General features: G+C 59.1%; 1 protein-coding gene across 1 annotated transcript; it reads right to left on the bottom strand.

Annotated features, from left to right (window-relative positions):
• Positions 1–2,787: 2,787 nt before the first annotated feature.
• Positions 2,788–10,325, bottom strand: EN2 (engrailed homeobox 2). Its single transcript, XM_079932499.1, has 2 exons — positions 8,678–10,325; positions 2,788–5,517 (listed from the first exon to the last, which is right to left on the bottom strand). Exons 1-2 carry the CDS (start codon positions 9,363–9,365, stop codon positions 5,201–5,203), a joined length of 1,005 nt encoding a protein of 334 aa, XP_079788625.1. The 5' UTR covers positions 9,366–10,325; the 3' UTR covers positions 2,788–5,200.
• Positions 10,326–15,421: the final 5,096 nt, after the last annotated feature.

Below are 15,421 nucleotides of genomic sequence, written 5' to 3'. Positions count from 1 at the left end.
GATCTCCGGGGAGACTGGGGCGGGGGGTGATGGGGCGGGGTGGGGGGGCTTCTCTGGGACGCCTTCCAGGCTGAGGGGGTGAAAAGGCGGCCAGGGAGGCAGATCTCGGCCACTCTTTGTTCCGGGCAAAGCGCGGGGCTCAGCCCTGGAAGGAGGGGTGGGGCAGGACAGCCAATGGGGCGAGTCCGGGGCTCCGGCCCCAGGATTCTCCCTTCACGGAACACCGGTCCTGGCGTCCCCCGGGGACACGGAGGGCCTAGGGCTTTGGGGACACCCTACCTCCGCCCGCAGGTGTTGCCCAGGCCTGGCAAGGGCCTGGGCTGGGCTCCGCGAAGGGCAGCAAGCCCGGGCCACACCTGTTCCCGAGACTCTGGTCGTTTCCCCCAGCCCCATCTTGGGGGGCTCCCCACACCCCTCTGCGGGGATTGGGCCCAAGCCGGAGAGGTGGCCAGTCACCCTGGCGGCTGAGCAGGAGGCTAATAACAACAACAGCGATAATAATAACGCGGTCATCGTCAGTGTCAGCAGCCAGGCCCTGCGCGAGGCCAACCACGCTTGATCAAATCTCGTAATTAGGAGTCACTTTAATGAATGTTATTACATTTCAGGTATTTCAAGACTGGCCTTTTATTTTCTGCGGGCGGGGATCATAAGTAGAATGAAGTATACGAGATTATTAATAAAAACATGAAGGGTCTACGAGGGGCTCGCGCGGCCCGGCTCACGAAGTGCGCCCTGGAGCTCAGGGCTCCGGCACCGCGAAGGGGGCCCGCGGGGTCAGGGGACTCAGCGCTGCGTCCCGCCTGCGACCGCCTGTCTCCCGCCACCCCATCTCCCCCCCAACCCGCCTCCTCTTCCTGGAGGCCTCTTCCTCGGCTCTGATAAGAAGGAGAGGCGCTGAAAGGAGGTCCCCACCCCGAGGCCCGGCTTGGGGCTGCAGTGCGTGCGTGTAGGCAGGGTCGGGGTGCGGGGCGGGGGGGGGGGTCTGTCTCCCCGAGGCCTTGGTCGCCAGCCGCTATTAACCTCCCAGAGCGCGGCCGTTTTCGGAGGAGCCGGGACCTTCCCGGGGGCGCTTGGGGAGCTGCCCGGGCGGGCAGAGACCGGAGAGGTCGGATATTAAACAAGCGGGAGACAGAATGACTTTTAGCCGCGCCGGAGCGAGCAAACGCGGCCTCCCGGCCGGCCCCGCGCGGCCTGCGAGCGTACTTGCATACATAGTGCCTGGTGTTTGCTGTGCACGCTGTTCGCCCGGGCACACCTGTACCGAGCGGTCCCGAAGCCCCACGGATTTGCCCTTTTCACTCAAGGGAAAACAGAAAAGGTGGACCTCCTTGGAGATCAGACTGGGGGCTCCTCCCTTGTCTCCCCTAAAGAAAGCGCTTGGCCGTTTACTTTGGGCGACCTTCAGACCTGTGTTGACCCTCAGATGCTGACGCCAGCACGAGGGTCGGGCGCTACTTCTTCGACCCCTTTTGGCAGCCGGAGGAGGAAGGCTCTCTAAGCGCCAAGGAACCCTGCTCCGCAGGCCTGGGGGTGGCCGCGGCTGTCCTCCCCACCCCCGTCCCCGGGCTCCCAGGCCTCAGCCTGGTCTCTACCCGACTAAGGAGGACTGTGGACACAGCTCTGCCTGGGCCTGGTAGGGACACAACCAGGCCTGGGGGCGGGGGCCGTTCAGCTCCAAGGAGCAAGGACTCCTTTACAAAGGAACTTTCCTTGGAGGGACATTTAGGAAAACGGCCTCCTGCGGGGGCAACGACTTGGTGGGGGCCCAGCCCGGTGCGTCACAGGTGCTGCAGCCCGGGTCCAAATCCGAGACATATAGAACCATCTGTGGTGGTCCAGGTGGAACCGAGTGGCAGCTGGACTTCAGAAAGCGTGGCCTTCCCTTTCGGCCTGACTCTGGCCTCCACTAGCTCCTAGTGAAAGTGGCTGGCGAGCACTGAAGTGGATCTCCATGAGTTACGAGTTTAGACTGTAGCTGTTGAATTTTAAAAATGTAATAAACACAGGAGCAAAACCAGAATCTCAGCGTTTGGAAGGTCTGAGAGTTCATTTAGTCCAATCCCCTACCGGAAGGGGGGAAAAAAGCAAAAGAAAAGTCGTATGCCATTGTAGGCCTAGTGTCTGCTTGCATGCCTCTGAGGACGGGGAACTCATTACCTTACAGAACCATACATAGCCCCTTAACAGTGCTATGATTTGCCAACAGATTAAAAAACAAAACCCCAAAATGACTGCTTAATGTTGCTATGTTGTCTTTTTATTAAAAAGAGAGGGAGAGAGAGGCCAATCGGGTAATAGAAGTTGTGCTAGTGGGGTTTTATTTTGTCTTTAGGAACCCCCAGATCTGTGCAGGGGTGGGGTGGTGGCTAGGGAAGACGCTGGGGATGGTTGGCGTGATCCCGCCCCATTAATGCTCCAGGCAGCTGGAGCTCTGGAGCCTCCGCAGTGAGGAACTTGTCTTTGCAAAACCTGGGAGCCCCTCAGCTCCTGCCAGGAGGCCCAGCGTCCTTCCTCTTGGGAAGTCGGTGTGGAACTGAAAGGCCTAAAAGGTCGCCTTTGCAACAGATGATCCTCTCTAGTCTCTGAGCTTCTTTTTCTGGGAGAATAAAGCTTTTTTAAGCCAAGAAAGTTTGGAAATAGGGCAGTTGGGTGCTGTCCTGCGTGGCCAAGTGGGTTGTGGGTCCCGAGATGGAAAATCCCAACCGCTTCCAGCAGAGGCATCCGGTCAGCTCCGGCAAAGCCGGTCCTTTCCAGGCATCTGCCTTGGGATGTTGTCCATGTCCGTTGCTTTGGGGGTAAAGACAACAACCAAACGTAAAAGGGGAGAGCCTCTTTCTCTCAGGTCAACTAATAGTTCTTCTCCCCAGCGGGTGAGCGCCTCTGTCCAGCTGAGGAGCAGCCAGGGGGACGGAGACCTGTTGAGTCCTGCAAGATTTTAAATATTTATTCAACGGAAAAGCACCGTACTTTGGAACACTTCTTTCTGGTAAAAGAAATGTGTACTTAAATTACTTTGGTTGTTCTGTATTCACACGAGCCATCCAAAGTGCCTTCATTATTTAAAAAAAAAATTACGCTTCTGGCTACGAAGGTAGGTATGTGCACACCTGCTGGCAGAGGCGAGCACCTGAGCACCGGGGACGATGCCCAGGGTAGTGTGGCTGGACTCAGAAACACACTTAAAAAAAAACTAGTCATTACACCTTGGACATCCAATATTTTACAATAAAGCGGTTTTTTTTATTTAATGTAACTTTCAAGAATTTAAACACACAAAAATGCAGGGGGAATGTTCACAATTTTGATAACCACAGTTGTAAATAGAAACATTCATTTCTTATAAGATTATAAATATTTACTACTGGAACAGTAAAACGCACATGTTTTATAAACTAAAAGCTAAAAAATAAAAAAATAAAAACCCAAAAAACTTTGCTTCCTGCTAACAAGGCATATCATTTCATGGAGTTTCCTAAGCAGCAGATGGTTATTCACAGAATTTTAAATTACAACTTTTGCTTTTATAGTTTTTGTTTTAAAAAGGTTTACATTAGTATGTACAAAGTGAAACTATTATCGCAGTGAAATAAAGAGGTTTAAGGCAAAGAGAGAAGTTCACTCTCAGTCCTCAGGGGCAGAGCCATGACTCCTGGCTCAGCCATGGTACGCCCCCTGGGCTGTCCCAGTGCAGATGGACATTTGGACACAATTCTTTTTCCATACACTAAACAGAAGACAGTGTGGAGTTATACATATAGATATAGATAATGTGTTTGTTTATATATATGTACTTAATGGGGATATATTGAATATATTTAATTTACACTGTACCACACCTTCAAAAAAATAAAATGTATATTTTAAAAAAACAAGAAAAGACAAAAAGTGATAAGAAATGATTATTTACACATTTTCTTCCTTCCTCTAGATCCTGGAGAATTCTGAGTTCCTTTAAAAGTCAAGGTAGCCACATGTTCCAGAATTGTGGACTCTTACACGTCTGCTTGTGTGTGTGTATATGAGCATATATATACACGTACACGCACACACACACACACATACACACATATATTTACCTTGAAAGAATGCTCTATAGCAGAAGCGGCCACTTTACCAAAAAAAGAAAAAAGGAAAGAAAAGAAAAGAAAGAAAGAGAAGAAAAAAGGAAGGGAGGAAATGCCAGTTCCCTCTCCAGGCCTCTGCCGTCCAGAGACGAGGCAGTGGACCTTGGCCGCGTTTCTGGGGCCCACGCGGCCCCTGGGCAGCTGACGGAGCCGCAGGGGAGTCTCTGGGCCCAGGCCCGGAGGGGTGGGGCGGCCTCACCGCCCGCGGGCTTCCGGCCACATACCCGGCCCCTCGGCCCTGAGCGCCGGAGCGGGTGCCCGGAGGTGGGAGGCGCGCAGCTGGACTGGGGACAGAGACACAGACGCAGACGGAAGCACGCAGGGAGGCGCGGGCCAGGCCTCGGCGAGGAGGGGGACCGGAGGACCGGGAGGGAAGGCAGGAGGCGGGAGGGAAGGCAGGAGGCGGGGACGGGGGAGCCGGCCGTGGGCCCCTCGGCCCAGGCAGCCCGGCACGTCCAGGCGCGATGCGGGAGAGGGCGGGGGTGGGGGGGTGGGGGGTGGGGGCCGAGCCTCCAGCCGCCGCCCCGCCAGGGCCCTTTCGCCGCCGACTGCCGGACGGCGAGGCCGAGGCCGGGGATGCGGCCCCTCCTGCTGCCCTCACCAAGCCCACACGAACAAAGTGGCAGAACTCATAGACCAAGTAGGAGCTATTTATTCGGTTCACAGTCGTGTGAAATGCAGCAATAAAAATCTTTGGACTTCAGCAAGTTGTTTTAATTTTTTTCTTCTTTTGAAATTAAAAAAAAGAAAAAAAGTGTCCGATGTCCCATAATGGAACTTAGGGGATTAAAAAAGATGAAACCTTACGCAGCCTCCTTCGCGAAAAAAAAAAAATCGTAAAATTAGCATAATCTCATAAACATAAGAAAACTCAAAAAATATTTTATAGTCAGATATTTTGGATTTTACACCTCCTGTAAATTATATATACAGAGAATATTGCAGAACCATAGCTAATACACGGTATTTTCACTATTAATGCTGGTATAATCTTTATACACTGGCCCTTTATTTATGATTTGAAATTATTGCATTGTTTAGCTCGGACTGAGACTGGGCTTGGAGCCTGCCCCCTACTCACTGTCCGACTTGCCCTCCTTGGCGGTGGTGGAGTGGTTGTACAGGCCCTGCGCCATGAGGTGCACGGCCAGCGTGTTCTTGTTGCCCGTGGCCTTCTTGATCTTGGCGCGCTTGTTCTGGAACCAAATCTTGATCTGTGACTCGTTGAGGCTGAGCTCCTGGGCCAGGCTCTGGCGCCGCTGCTCCGTCAGGTACCTGTTGGTCTGGAACTCGGCCTTGAGCCTCTGCAGTTGCTCCGCCGTGAAGGCCGTGCGGGGCCGCTTGTCCTCTTTGTTGGGGTTCTTCTTCTTTGGTTTGCGAGACCTGGGACCTAGATAGGCATGGCGGACACAGAGAACCCGGGTGAGGAGGGCTGCAGGCCTGCCTTCTTACTCAGGGGTGGGTCACCCATGGGCACGGAAGGATGCAGAAGTCGGGAGGGAGGCGGCTGCCCAGGTCCAGCTGGAGGAAAGCTGGCCTGGACTTGAGATGGGACGGGGCGGAGCTCCCACCCACCTCCAGGACCCTCCCCTGGGGAGCGAGGAGGTGGCCCAGGGAGTCTGCAGGAGGGACTGTGAGTGCGGGTGAAGGGCAGGCTTAGCAGAAAGGGCTCCGGATGAAAGGAGAACTCCTGCAGGAAAGCGAAAAACCACAACTTTGTGGCCAGGCTTCTTCTAGCCCTTTCTGAGGTTCTGTCCAGGAATAAGGACAGGACGGGGGTAGGTGCTGGAAGAGAGGTGAGGGGGAAAGATCGGGGCGGGGCAGCCAGAGTAGCAGGAAGAGCCCTGGGGGGTGTAAAGGGACTCCCACAGGGAACACCCCCAGGTCCTAAGGGCCGGGGGTGCAGGGGCAGGTGGGCCCCGAGAACAGGAGGGGCCCAGACGTCTGCCTCCCCACGGGAAGGCGCCCACATGTCCTTGCCTGCGTGGGGCTGGAGCACTGAGCTTCCTACCCCTTCACCACACCAGGTCTCCCCAGTCCCCTGTCCAGGAGAGGGGGCACGGCGCACGGTCGGGAGCGGAGGCCGCTGGGGGCCCGGGTGACCTTGGACAGAGGTTCACACTTCTGACCCCTCACACCTCCTCCGCTGGGACACCCCACAGCACTTGAGGTTGGCTTGGGACAGAGGTGGTAAGGCTCTCAGGACCTGGCCATGAGAAAAGGCCTGAGAAAGGAGAGCAGAGGGAAGGGGGCCAAGTGCGTTCTTTTCGTTGGTTTCAGAAGGTGGGCCCCGCGAGCATGTCTGTGAGATAAGAGGCCTTTGCAGGACGGAGTCACGGCTGCACGCCTGGGGTTCTTAATCTGTGAAGTGTGTGAATTGACTCTGGGGGGCTCCTGGCCCCAGCTTCTTCCGAGGCACCCTCGGTGGGAGGCTGGAGAAGGCTAGACCTCGGGCAGCCGGAGCACCCAGGTCCCCGCCCCTCGCCCCCCGCCCCTCTGCAGGGTCAAGGGGCTGCCGGGCCACGCAGCGCAGCGCTGGCGGAGGGATCCAGCTGCGAGCCCCCCCGGAGGCACCCGGACCCGGACCAGGACGGTGGGTTCGGTCCTCAGCTCGCGCGGAGCGAGGGGTCTGGGACGGTCCGCAGGCCCAGGAGGCGCCGAGCCCCCCCTCCCCCGCCCACCGAGCCCCGTCCTCCCTCTGCGGGAGGCACGATCGGAAAGAGGGGGCCGTGCGCGCTGGCGAGGGGGCGCCAAGGGCTGATTCGGCTCACACTCCGGGCCTTTTAGCTTCCAGAGCACGCCCGCGCTCACACCCACCCACGCGCACTGCCCCACGCGCGCGCACACTCACGGTCCCGTCGCACCCACGCCGAGGGCACCGGCTCCTCGCCCAGACGCCTGGCTCTTACCGGGGGGGTGCGGATCCGGGGCGGCGGCCAGCGTCCCTGGCGCGCCCAGGAGGAAGGTGGTGTCTCGGCGAGGCCTCGACAGGCCCCGGGCGGCCCCGCGCCTGCTCGGACCCCCACCGAAGCCTCGCGTAGCGGAGCCGCTTCTCCGTCTCCACTCCCGCCTTCCCCACCCCCCCAAACTCCTCTGGTCCTGGGGCGCTCGCACACAACGAATCAGCCCACAAAAGATACACACCATTTCACGCAAAGAAAATCTTCCTAAAATCAGAATTTTTAGTTCCTTTTCTTTCTTGATTTTCTTTCAAACCGCAAACACTTATGGAGTCTCGCAAACAGGACCAAACCTCCGCAAGAAAACTCTGCGTTGCTGCTTTCTTAAACGCCAAGAAACAAATCTTGTCTTACGGGTTTTTTGTTTTTTTTAAAGTCCAGGAAGACCAGCCGCCGAGCCAGGCCTGGCTGCCGGGCTCCCGCGGGCCACTGGGGCCTGGCGCGGCCGCGACTTCGGCGCCGCACAAAGCCGGGCCGAGGCTCCTCGCCGGCCGCATTGTGAGCCTATATGTTAATTAAATATTAACAAAGGAGAGAGGCGAGAACAATGGAGCAAATTTCAGATCTAGCTGGAGAAATCTGGATTTCATCAGAGATATACACACCATCTCTGCGGGAAGGCGGCCAAGGGGTGACTTAGTTGTGCTGTGAATTGGGTAAACAACCCCCGCAAAACAGTTGAGGGCTGGGGGGGAAAAGGGGGTCCGGCCTGCGCTGCCGGCTCGGGGACAAATGGAGTCTGCGCCTAATGGCGGTTCGCAGCCGCAGACCCGCATTTAATGCGGCTGATGATTTCTACAGGGGCATGGACTTAGCTTTTAAAAATCCCGGATCTATGAAAAATACGCCCAGAAGCTCTGCACACCCTCACGGGCTCCCGCCACATTTCCTCTGAAATCTGCTCCTTTCCTACGCAAAGCTGCCCCAGGAAAGCTCTGGGAAAGGTCCTTTCCATTTGGGGATTGCAGGCCTCCCTCCTCCAAGCTGTGTGCGCGCCGGCTCGGCAATCAAACCAGGCACGGGGCAAAGGGCGCCTCTGTTTCCATCCCTTCCCTCCGCGGATCCCCCCAGATCCCCTCATCAACCCCAGCGGAGGAAGAGCAGACAGCCTTGCTTTCTTCCCCGGCCACATCTGGGATAACTGGGTCGTAGAATGAGTCTAGGTCTGCGGTGGGCTGGGCGTGGGTCCCGGGTCTGGACTGAGTTGGAAGAACGCGGAGAAGGAGTAGAGAGTGTGAGCTTCCGGGCCTGTCTGCCAGCCACCCCGTTCCCACCAAATAAACTCCAGCCAAGGGACGGATGGGCTAGGGGCTGCAAGGAGAGGCCCAAAAGGCAAGAGAGAAAGGAGGTCCTGTGCTTTTGCTGTTCTACGAAACCTGTACCCCCTTGTGAATCAGTCCTGTCCCCTCTTCTCCTGGCCGCTGCCGGGATCAGCGTCAGCCGCAAACAATGTCGCTGTGTGTACGTCTTTGTGTTGGGAGACGGGGATCCTGGTGTCTTCTTTCTCCGGGTAAGTTCCCGCGCCAGCGCTTCCCCGCAACCCCACGGGCGTCCCCACGGTGGGCCAGGACATGGGTCCCCAGGACTCACCTGAAGAAGGTCGGTCCGAGTAGCGCGTGCAGTAGACCCAAGCCGGCCAAAGCATGGGCTGCGCACCCAGGTTGGCGCTGGCCTGCGAACTGTCCGAGTCCGAGCTCACAGACAGGTCGCCGCCGCCCAAGCCGCGGGCCTTGAGCGCCCCGTCCAGGGGGCCCCCGGGGTCTCCGCCTTTCTTGGCGCCGCTGTGCAGCGAGAGCGCCTTGGAGCCGCCTTCGCCATCACCCGAAGAGTCGCCGCCGCCACCGCCGGGCAGCGGTCCGCCCGCACCCGGCGCACCCGGCGCGTTCTGCCGGGGCTCCCGGCTCGACCCCAGGAGCTGCTCGGCGCCGCCCGCGCCGCCGCTTCCCTCCGCGCCGCCCGCGCCGCCTTCGCCGCCGCCTCCGCCGCCTCTGCCTCTTCCGGAGCCGGCACAGCACGTCCCCGCGTCCTTTCTCCGGCCGAACTCGGGCCGCAGGATGTTGTCGATGAAGAAGTTGGTAATGCGGTGTGGATGCTGGTGGTTGCCCGGCGCCTGCAGGACCGCGGGCAGCATCAGAGCCCGCCGGCGGCCAGTGTCCGCGTCGCCCGGGCTGCTGCCGCCGCCGCCCGAGCCGCCGCTGGGGCTGGATTCCGGCTGCCGCTGCCCCTCCACCGCCACCGCCGCCGCCGCTTCGCTGGGCTTGGGGTCATTCTCCTCCATGCTGTTGGCAACAAATCCCAAATCGCTTCTCCGGGGAGTCCCTCCAATCAGCCCTCGCTCGGCCCGCTCGCTCTGCACGCGGAGACTCTCGCGGCCAGCCCGTGCCCCTACCCCGCCGAGTCTTCCGAGGGCGTGCGCGGCGGCCACAGCCAGGGCTGGGCTCCTACAAGTCGCCGGCCGCGCTCAGAGCGGAGCCACCTTCCAATCCACGAGTTGAGTTAGAAAATACCAAGAGTCGCCCCGCGCCCAGATGCCGGGAGATTCAAAAGAGTCCGGTCCTCGTCTTCGCAGCGCACCCGGGCGCTAGACAGTCACAATGATCCAGCGTGGACCCGGGGCGCCTCCGGGCTCCGCGCTCCTCTCCACGTCCGGCTGCCTCCGTTCCGGCGCTGCCGCGGCGGCCGCCCGGGACTAGAACTCCGCGCATGCAGGCAGTGCGCTCCCCCGCGCTCACGCCCGCCGGGGCCCACTCGGGCCGCCGCCGCCGCCCGGCCGCCCCCGCCCGCGCGCCCCGGCCGGCCCTCGAGGGTGCGGGGCGCGAGCGGTCAGCGCGCCCGCCGCCGCCAGCACGCACATGGAGGCCCGCGGGCCTGCGCTGCGCTCCGCCGGCCTCGGGGCCCCCTCCGCGCGGCCGCCGCCCCGCTGCGGACCGGGGCGCCCCACCGGCGTGCGGCCGCGCCCCCGCCGAGCCCCGCCGAGCCCCGCGGCCCGAGTCGCATGGGTGAGCGGCGGGAGGCGCGGGCACGGCCGGGCCGGGCCGGGCTGGGCCGCCCGCGCTCCCTCGCCGTCTGCGCGCCCTCGCCGCCTCGGCCTCCGCGCGGCTCGGAAATTTCCAGGCCACTCAGCGCAACCCGAGACACTTTGACTCTGGATTTTTGTTCTTATTTTTAACAGAGCCCCCTCAAGTGACGTCGCGGGCCGGTCTCCTGGACACGTGCCTCGGGCCAATGGTCGCGGCGCCGCGCGCCCACGTGACGCGCCGGCGGCCGCTCGGTGACAGGAGCCTCCCGCCGCCCCTCCCCCGCCGTCTCCGCCCCTCCCCCCCTTAAAGCGGCAGCGTCCTGGCGTTCCGGAGACCAGAGCCGGAACCGGCGAGACCGCGACCGCGTACCCTGAGCTCGCTCGTGTTTTCCCTGCCGCTTCTCGGTTCAGGGATCTGAGAAACCCGCGCGAAAGCCCCGCCGGGTCACCCCGGCGTGCAGACGTGGACAAGCGCTGGAAGATTGCTATTTTTTAACATTTCCATATTGTTTACCGTGGGGAAAAATCCCACAATTCCTTGCACAAAATGCATAAATAACATTAAGTGAGCTGCCGAGATACAAAGGGACTTCTGTAGTCCGCCTTCCTTGCTGGTCGGAGAGGGGAATTGTCACTTACGTTTGACTTTGGTAACCCGGCAGATTCCTGTCTTAAACGCAGAGCTGACGCGCAGGACCCTCTTCCTACAGACACTCATCGTAAGTGTGCGTGTGTGTGCGCGTGTGCGCGCTTGTGCAGGGAGCCGCGTGCATACGGTAGGATTCCACCCCGGGACAACGATCCTCCTGAAAGTGCATGCAGATCCAGAAGAGCTCGGGAATACGCTTTGGGACTCCGTGTGGGGGAAGAGAAATAAAGGAGCATAAGGCTTATAAATGAGTCTTTTCTGGAAAGGGAAGGGGAGCTGACGGCCAGCCAAGACTTCAAAACCACGTGGAGCGAAAATGCTCTAGAGCAGCTGCCTCCCCGCAATTTCCCAGCCATCATCTGCCCCAGCCCAAGCCTCTCCCCCACGGAGGGACTACCAGCAAGACATTCACCTCATCTTCTTGTCTTAAAACCCTTTAAACTGGTTTTTCTGGACAGCAGGGCCCATCTGAAAGGGAAATTAGAAATCACGTGGTGGGGTGGCCCCCCAATTTGTTTCCCCCCCCCCCGCTTTCCTCTATCCCTTTCTAAATTTCCTTTCCAGTTGCTGTCAGAATGTCCAACTTGAACTTCTGTTTCCCCTTCTCTCCCCCCTCCTCCTTCTGGCTCCTTCTGTTCACTCTTCTGTCCTTGCCCCCAGCTGCAGACACCCCACCAAACACCCGCTGTTACCCCAGGCATGCCTGTCCATCGTTTGAAAGGCACTTTCATGGAAATTTTCAAAGTTCGAGAAACATCCAAAAGGGCAACTCTGAGGGTGCTGGGGCGCCGGCACAATAAAAGTACACTGGAGGGGGATGAGAGGAAGGATGGGGAGAGGCAGAAGAGGGCAAGCCCCGGTGGCTTCGGGGTACCCAGCAACTGAGGCCCCCCACGGGGCCGGCCCTGGGCCTGGGGCAGCCAGCAGGAGGCTGTCAGGCCCGGAGGGATGGAGTAAGGTCTGGACAAGCAGCCCTCCTGGCGGTGTGACCACCAGGCCACGATGAGGCTTGAAGGCTTGACCCTGACCTGGCTCTCCTTTTCTCTGGTTCCCAGCCAGGTCCTATCCTCTCTCCACCCCAGCTCTGTCCACCCACTGCGGGCTCCAGAGTCAGGCCTGGGCTGAACTAGAAGCAACAGTTACAGGGTGCTGCTGGGGGGAATTTCACCTGCGGGTGGGCATGCACTGGGCAGGAGGAGGTTCTGGGCTGGGTCACCTGCTGCTAAATGCAGGTAGGTGGCTGGGTGTGGGTAGGCTCTGGAGGCAGAGGGGGAGGTTCATTGGTCCTCGGTGAGACTCAAGCAGGATGGAGAAGCACTTCCCACTGGGGTGACTCACATCTCTCTTCCCTCCCCCATCAGTGGAAGGGTCTTCACCAAATTATCTGGCTAGATACACACCTGCCAGTGGCCCTCCCTGGGTCTCAAAAAATGAAGCCCATAGTCTGTGTGTGCCTGGAAAAATGAAGCTGGTGAGTTTTGTGGGAGCACCCTATTTACACATGTTTAGGGTTTGGGGGGAAATTTTCCTGCGACTCTGGGAACCCTAATCATCAGAGAATGTCCCATTATTTTGGGTCTCTGGACCACCAAGTGGGTAGAGGGAGGGCCCAGGACTGGTTGGTTCCTGCAAAGCCACCGCAGGTTAATTTCTCCACCTGTCCCATGAAAACCAGTTAGGCTATCTCCTGAGAAACATTTCTGATGTCTTGGGCATCTTTGCCTCTGATCGACTTAGCATTAACTGAGCCCAAGTGCTGGACTTCTGCTGTGTTTTCTCCTGCGATCCAGACCCAAGTTACTGGCTGCAGCATGAGCTCTGCAAAGCAGCATGTCATCTCCAGGCCAACCTCACTTTTGGGGGGATAGCATTCTGCAGACACTGGTCTCCAGGCTGCAGATCAGGCTGGTCGAGGAAGCAGGCCAATTCCTCAGTTACGGGCCGTGGTGGGAACGTGCAGGAGGAGGGGAAAGAGGAAGGAATGAGGAGAGAAATCATTAGAGAGCATCAGGCCACTCAAAGCCAACCCAAACATGAACATAATTCCGGAAGCGAGCGCCCCTTGAGAGTGGGCCCCACCCAAGGGTACAGCGTGGAGGGTGAGAAAATCTGGAGGGAAGCTGCAGAAAGTTGATTTGCCCCGGGGCTGAGGGAATCCTAAATCTTACAAACACAGAAATCGGAACAAGCTGTTTTCAGGAAGCTCTGAAACACGCTTGAGGGCCGACCGGCCGGGCGGGATCTGGGACCCCGCCTGGCTGTGCTTTCTGGGGGCGCCGGGGAAGGCGGGGGACGCATTTCCAAGCGTTCGCTGCAGAACCCGAGGTGCCGGCCCTGCACCCAGCGAGCCACGCAGCTCCGCTCTCCCACCTGGACGGCGGCCGTCCCGCAGGGTGGGCTTCTCCGTGTGAACAGGCGACCAGCACTGGACATTTGTTTCTCCCCAACATAGTGAGGCCGAGGCCCGGGACCCCCATCCTTTCTCCTCTCGACAGGCCCAGGAGCGTGGAGGCAACCCCCCTCCCCGCTTCTGGAGAACCATCCTCTAAGCTTCCCCGGTGCTCTGCACAAAGGGGGATCTCGGAACCTATCGAGGGGAAAGACGGCTGCTGGGCACGGTGTTTGCATAGCCCCGATGCTAGACTGACAAAATCTCCGGTGGCAGAGAGCTCCTGGGGACGCCGGGTGCTTGGCTGCAGATCCAAGCCTCCCGTTTTTTCTTAAAAACGAGGCCGGAGGAGGGGAACTTTTCCAGCCATTCTGCGGTCTCCTTGCTTGCCACACTTCTCTGGGAGGGCGGGGGGACGCGAAGAAAACAAACGAGCGCGATGTGAGCGGTGTTGGCTCACAGCGGTCCTTGTCACTCGGTTGGTAGAGAAGCCCAACAATTCCGGAGGGCGAAATCTCAACCCCAGCAGAATCAGGCCGGGGAGCCCCGCGCCCGTGGCCGAGAGCCAGCCCCGCGCGGCCGGTCCCCGGCGCCGGGCCGGGGCCTTGGGGCCGAGAGGGGAGAAAGGGCCTGGCCCGGCGGAGAGCCACCCTTGGCTCCTGGGGCTGCCGCCGCGACCCCGGCCTGCAGACAAAGGCCGAAATGATGATGGGGCAGGCGGAGGAGGGGGTGGCCGGGCGGGGCCGGCGCGCGCGGCCGGCGGGCGCGGGGGAAATGCGGGTGTGCTCACCTCGCAGCCACGCACCGGGCGAACTTGGGGGCCTGGGGTCAGGGACCTCGTCCGAGTAGCCCCAGGAGAGGGTTAAAGCGCAGCAGCACAGGACCTGGAAAGGGCCTGAAGCGTCGTGGGGAGTGGGGCGCAGACGCCCTGGCGCTCCGGACCCCGCGCCTCTCCCTGCCCCGGGCGGCAAGGGGCGCCCCGCTCCCGGAAGTCCCCACGTGGCACCCAGGAGAGCCTGCTGGGTGGGTTGGCGCCAGGCGGAGGCTTAGCTGAGGAAGGGGGAGGGCAGCGAGCGGCATTGCCCGTCCGGACCCTGCCGCCAGAGCCGGAGAAGAGGCGGCCTGTGCTCGGCAAAAGCCCCGTGGGAGTTAGGGGGTGTGAAGTGGGTGCCCTCCTGTCCAGGCCACAGGGAGAGGACCTACTTTTGACGCTTATCCTCAGCGCCAGCCTGGGAGGGCTGGGGAGATGGGCGGAGGGTGGGCAGTTCTCCAGAGCTGAAACCTTCCCTAAGCTGGTTTCTCAGGGAAAAGGATGCTTCTAAAGGGAAATCATGGGATCGCCCCACTTGTGCTGGGAAACACACACCCAAACTCATTCCTTTGCTCTGGCCCGCGGCCCACCATCCGTTGGCTTTCTCCAGAGCCAGGCGACTCTTGCCTTAAATGACCTGAGCTGAGATTCCCTGGGAATCACCTTGTGCCCTAGGGGCCCCTTTCCTGCTCTCTCACCCTGTTTCCCTGCTGTTCTCCATCCCAGTAAAATTTGGACGCCTCGGGAAGTTGGGCCCGCTTCCATTCCAAGTGGACCACACTGTCCTCACCAAGCCCACTGAGCAGCCTGTGCAGGGTCACGACTGGGAGTCATACAGACTGTTCCGTGACCTCAGGCCTCCACGGTAAAGAAAATGTCCCCTCGGAATTGCAGCAACCAAGAAGGAAGTGACACATTCCAAATAATCCACAGGCAACTAAGTAGCATTAGTTGGAATTTGAAGAGCGGCACCTATAGCTTGAGCCGGCTGAGCACAAGAAAACAAGAAGAAAAGATATAAGAGGATAATGAGTTGTGAAGACAACCCGCCACCCTCTCCAATCTTACAATTACTTACAAATAGTGGAAGGAATTCTAGTGTCTATCCACTGTCTCCCTTTTGATCTTTGCAAGGAAAACAAGATCTTCAAAAGGAACTCCTGGAACACCTGCCTCCCTCACAGAGCATGGGGTTTCTTTTCTTCGCTTTCTTTCCCTGAAAGCCACAGGAAATCACAGCGAGGCGAGCATGGCATAAACTCACGTAGGCTGACTTCACACTATTTTTGGAAACATGATTTGAGTGGCTAGACAGTTCCAGAATTTTAGACAAGTTCAGGTTTAACTTAAACCACCTGGATCCAGCCCAGCTGACCTACCAACTGCTACTGAGACAAATAACTCATTAGTCTGGGTCTTATACCAGGAAGAAAATATCTAAACCTTCACCCCCAAATATCAACAAT

The sequence above is a fragment of the Stenella coeruleoalba genome (genome assembly GCF_951394435.1).
Source record: "Stenella coeruleoalba genome assembly, chromosome: 9".
Classification (NCBI taxonomy): domain Eukaryota; kingdom Metazoa; phylum Chordata; class Mammalia; order Artiodactyla; family Delphinidae; genus Stenella; species Stenella coeruleoalba.
The sequence above is the reverse complement of the archived record's forward strand: the minus strand, read 5'-3'. Positions and strand labels throughout refer to the sequence as shown.

Excerpts from the sequence above, each read along its gene's own strand:
- EN2 (XM_079932499.1), bottom strand. The coding sequence starts at position 9,365 with ATGGAGGAGAATGACCCCAAGCCCAGCGAAGCGGCGGCGGCGGTGGCG. Across the intron at positions 5,518-8,677 it reads CTCGGACCGACCTTCTTCAG|GTCCCAGGTCTCGCAAACCA; the intron begins GTGAGTCCTGGG and ends ATGCCTATCTAG.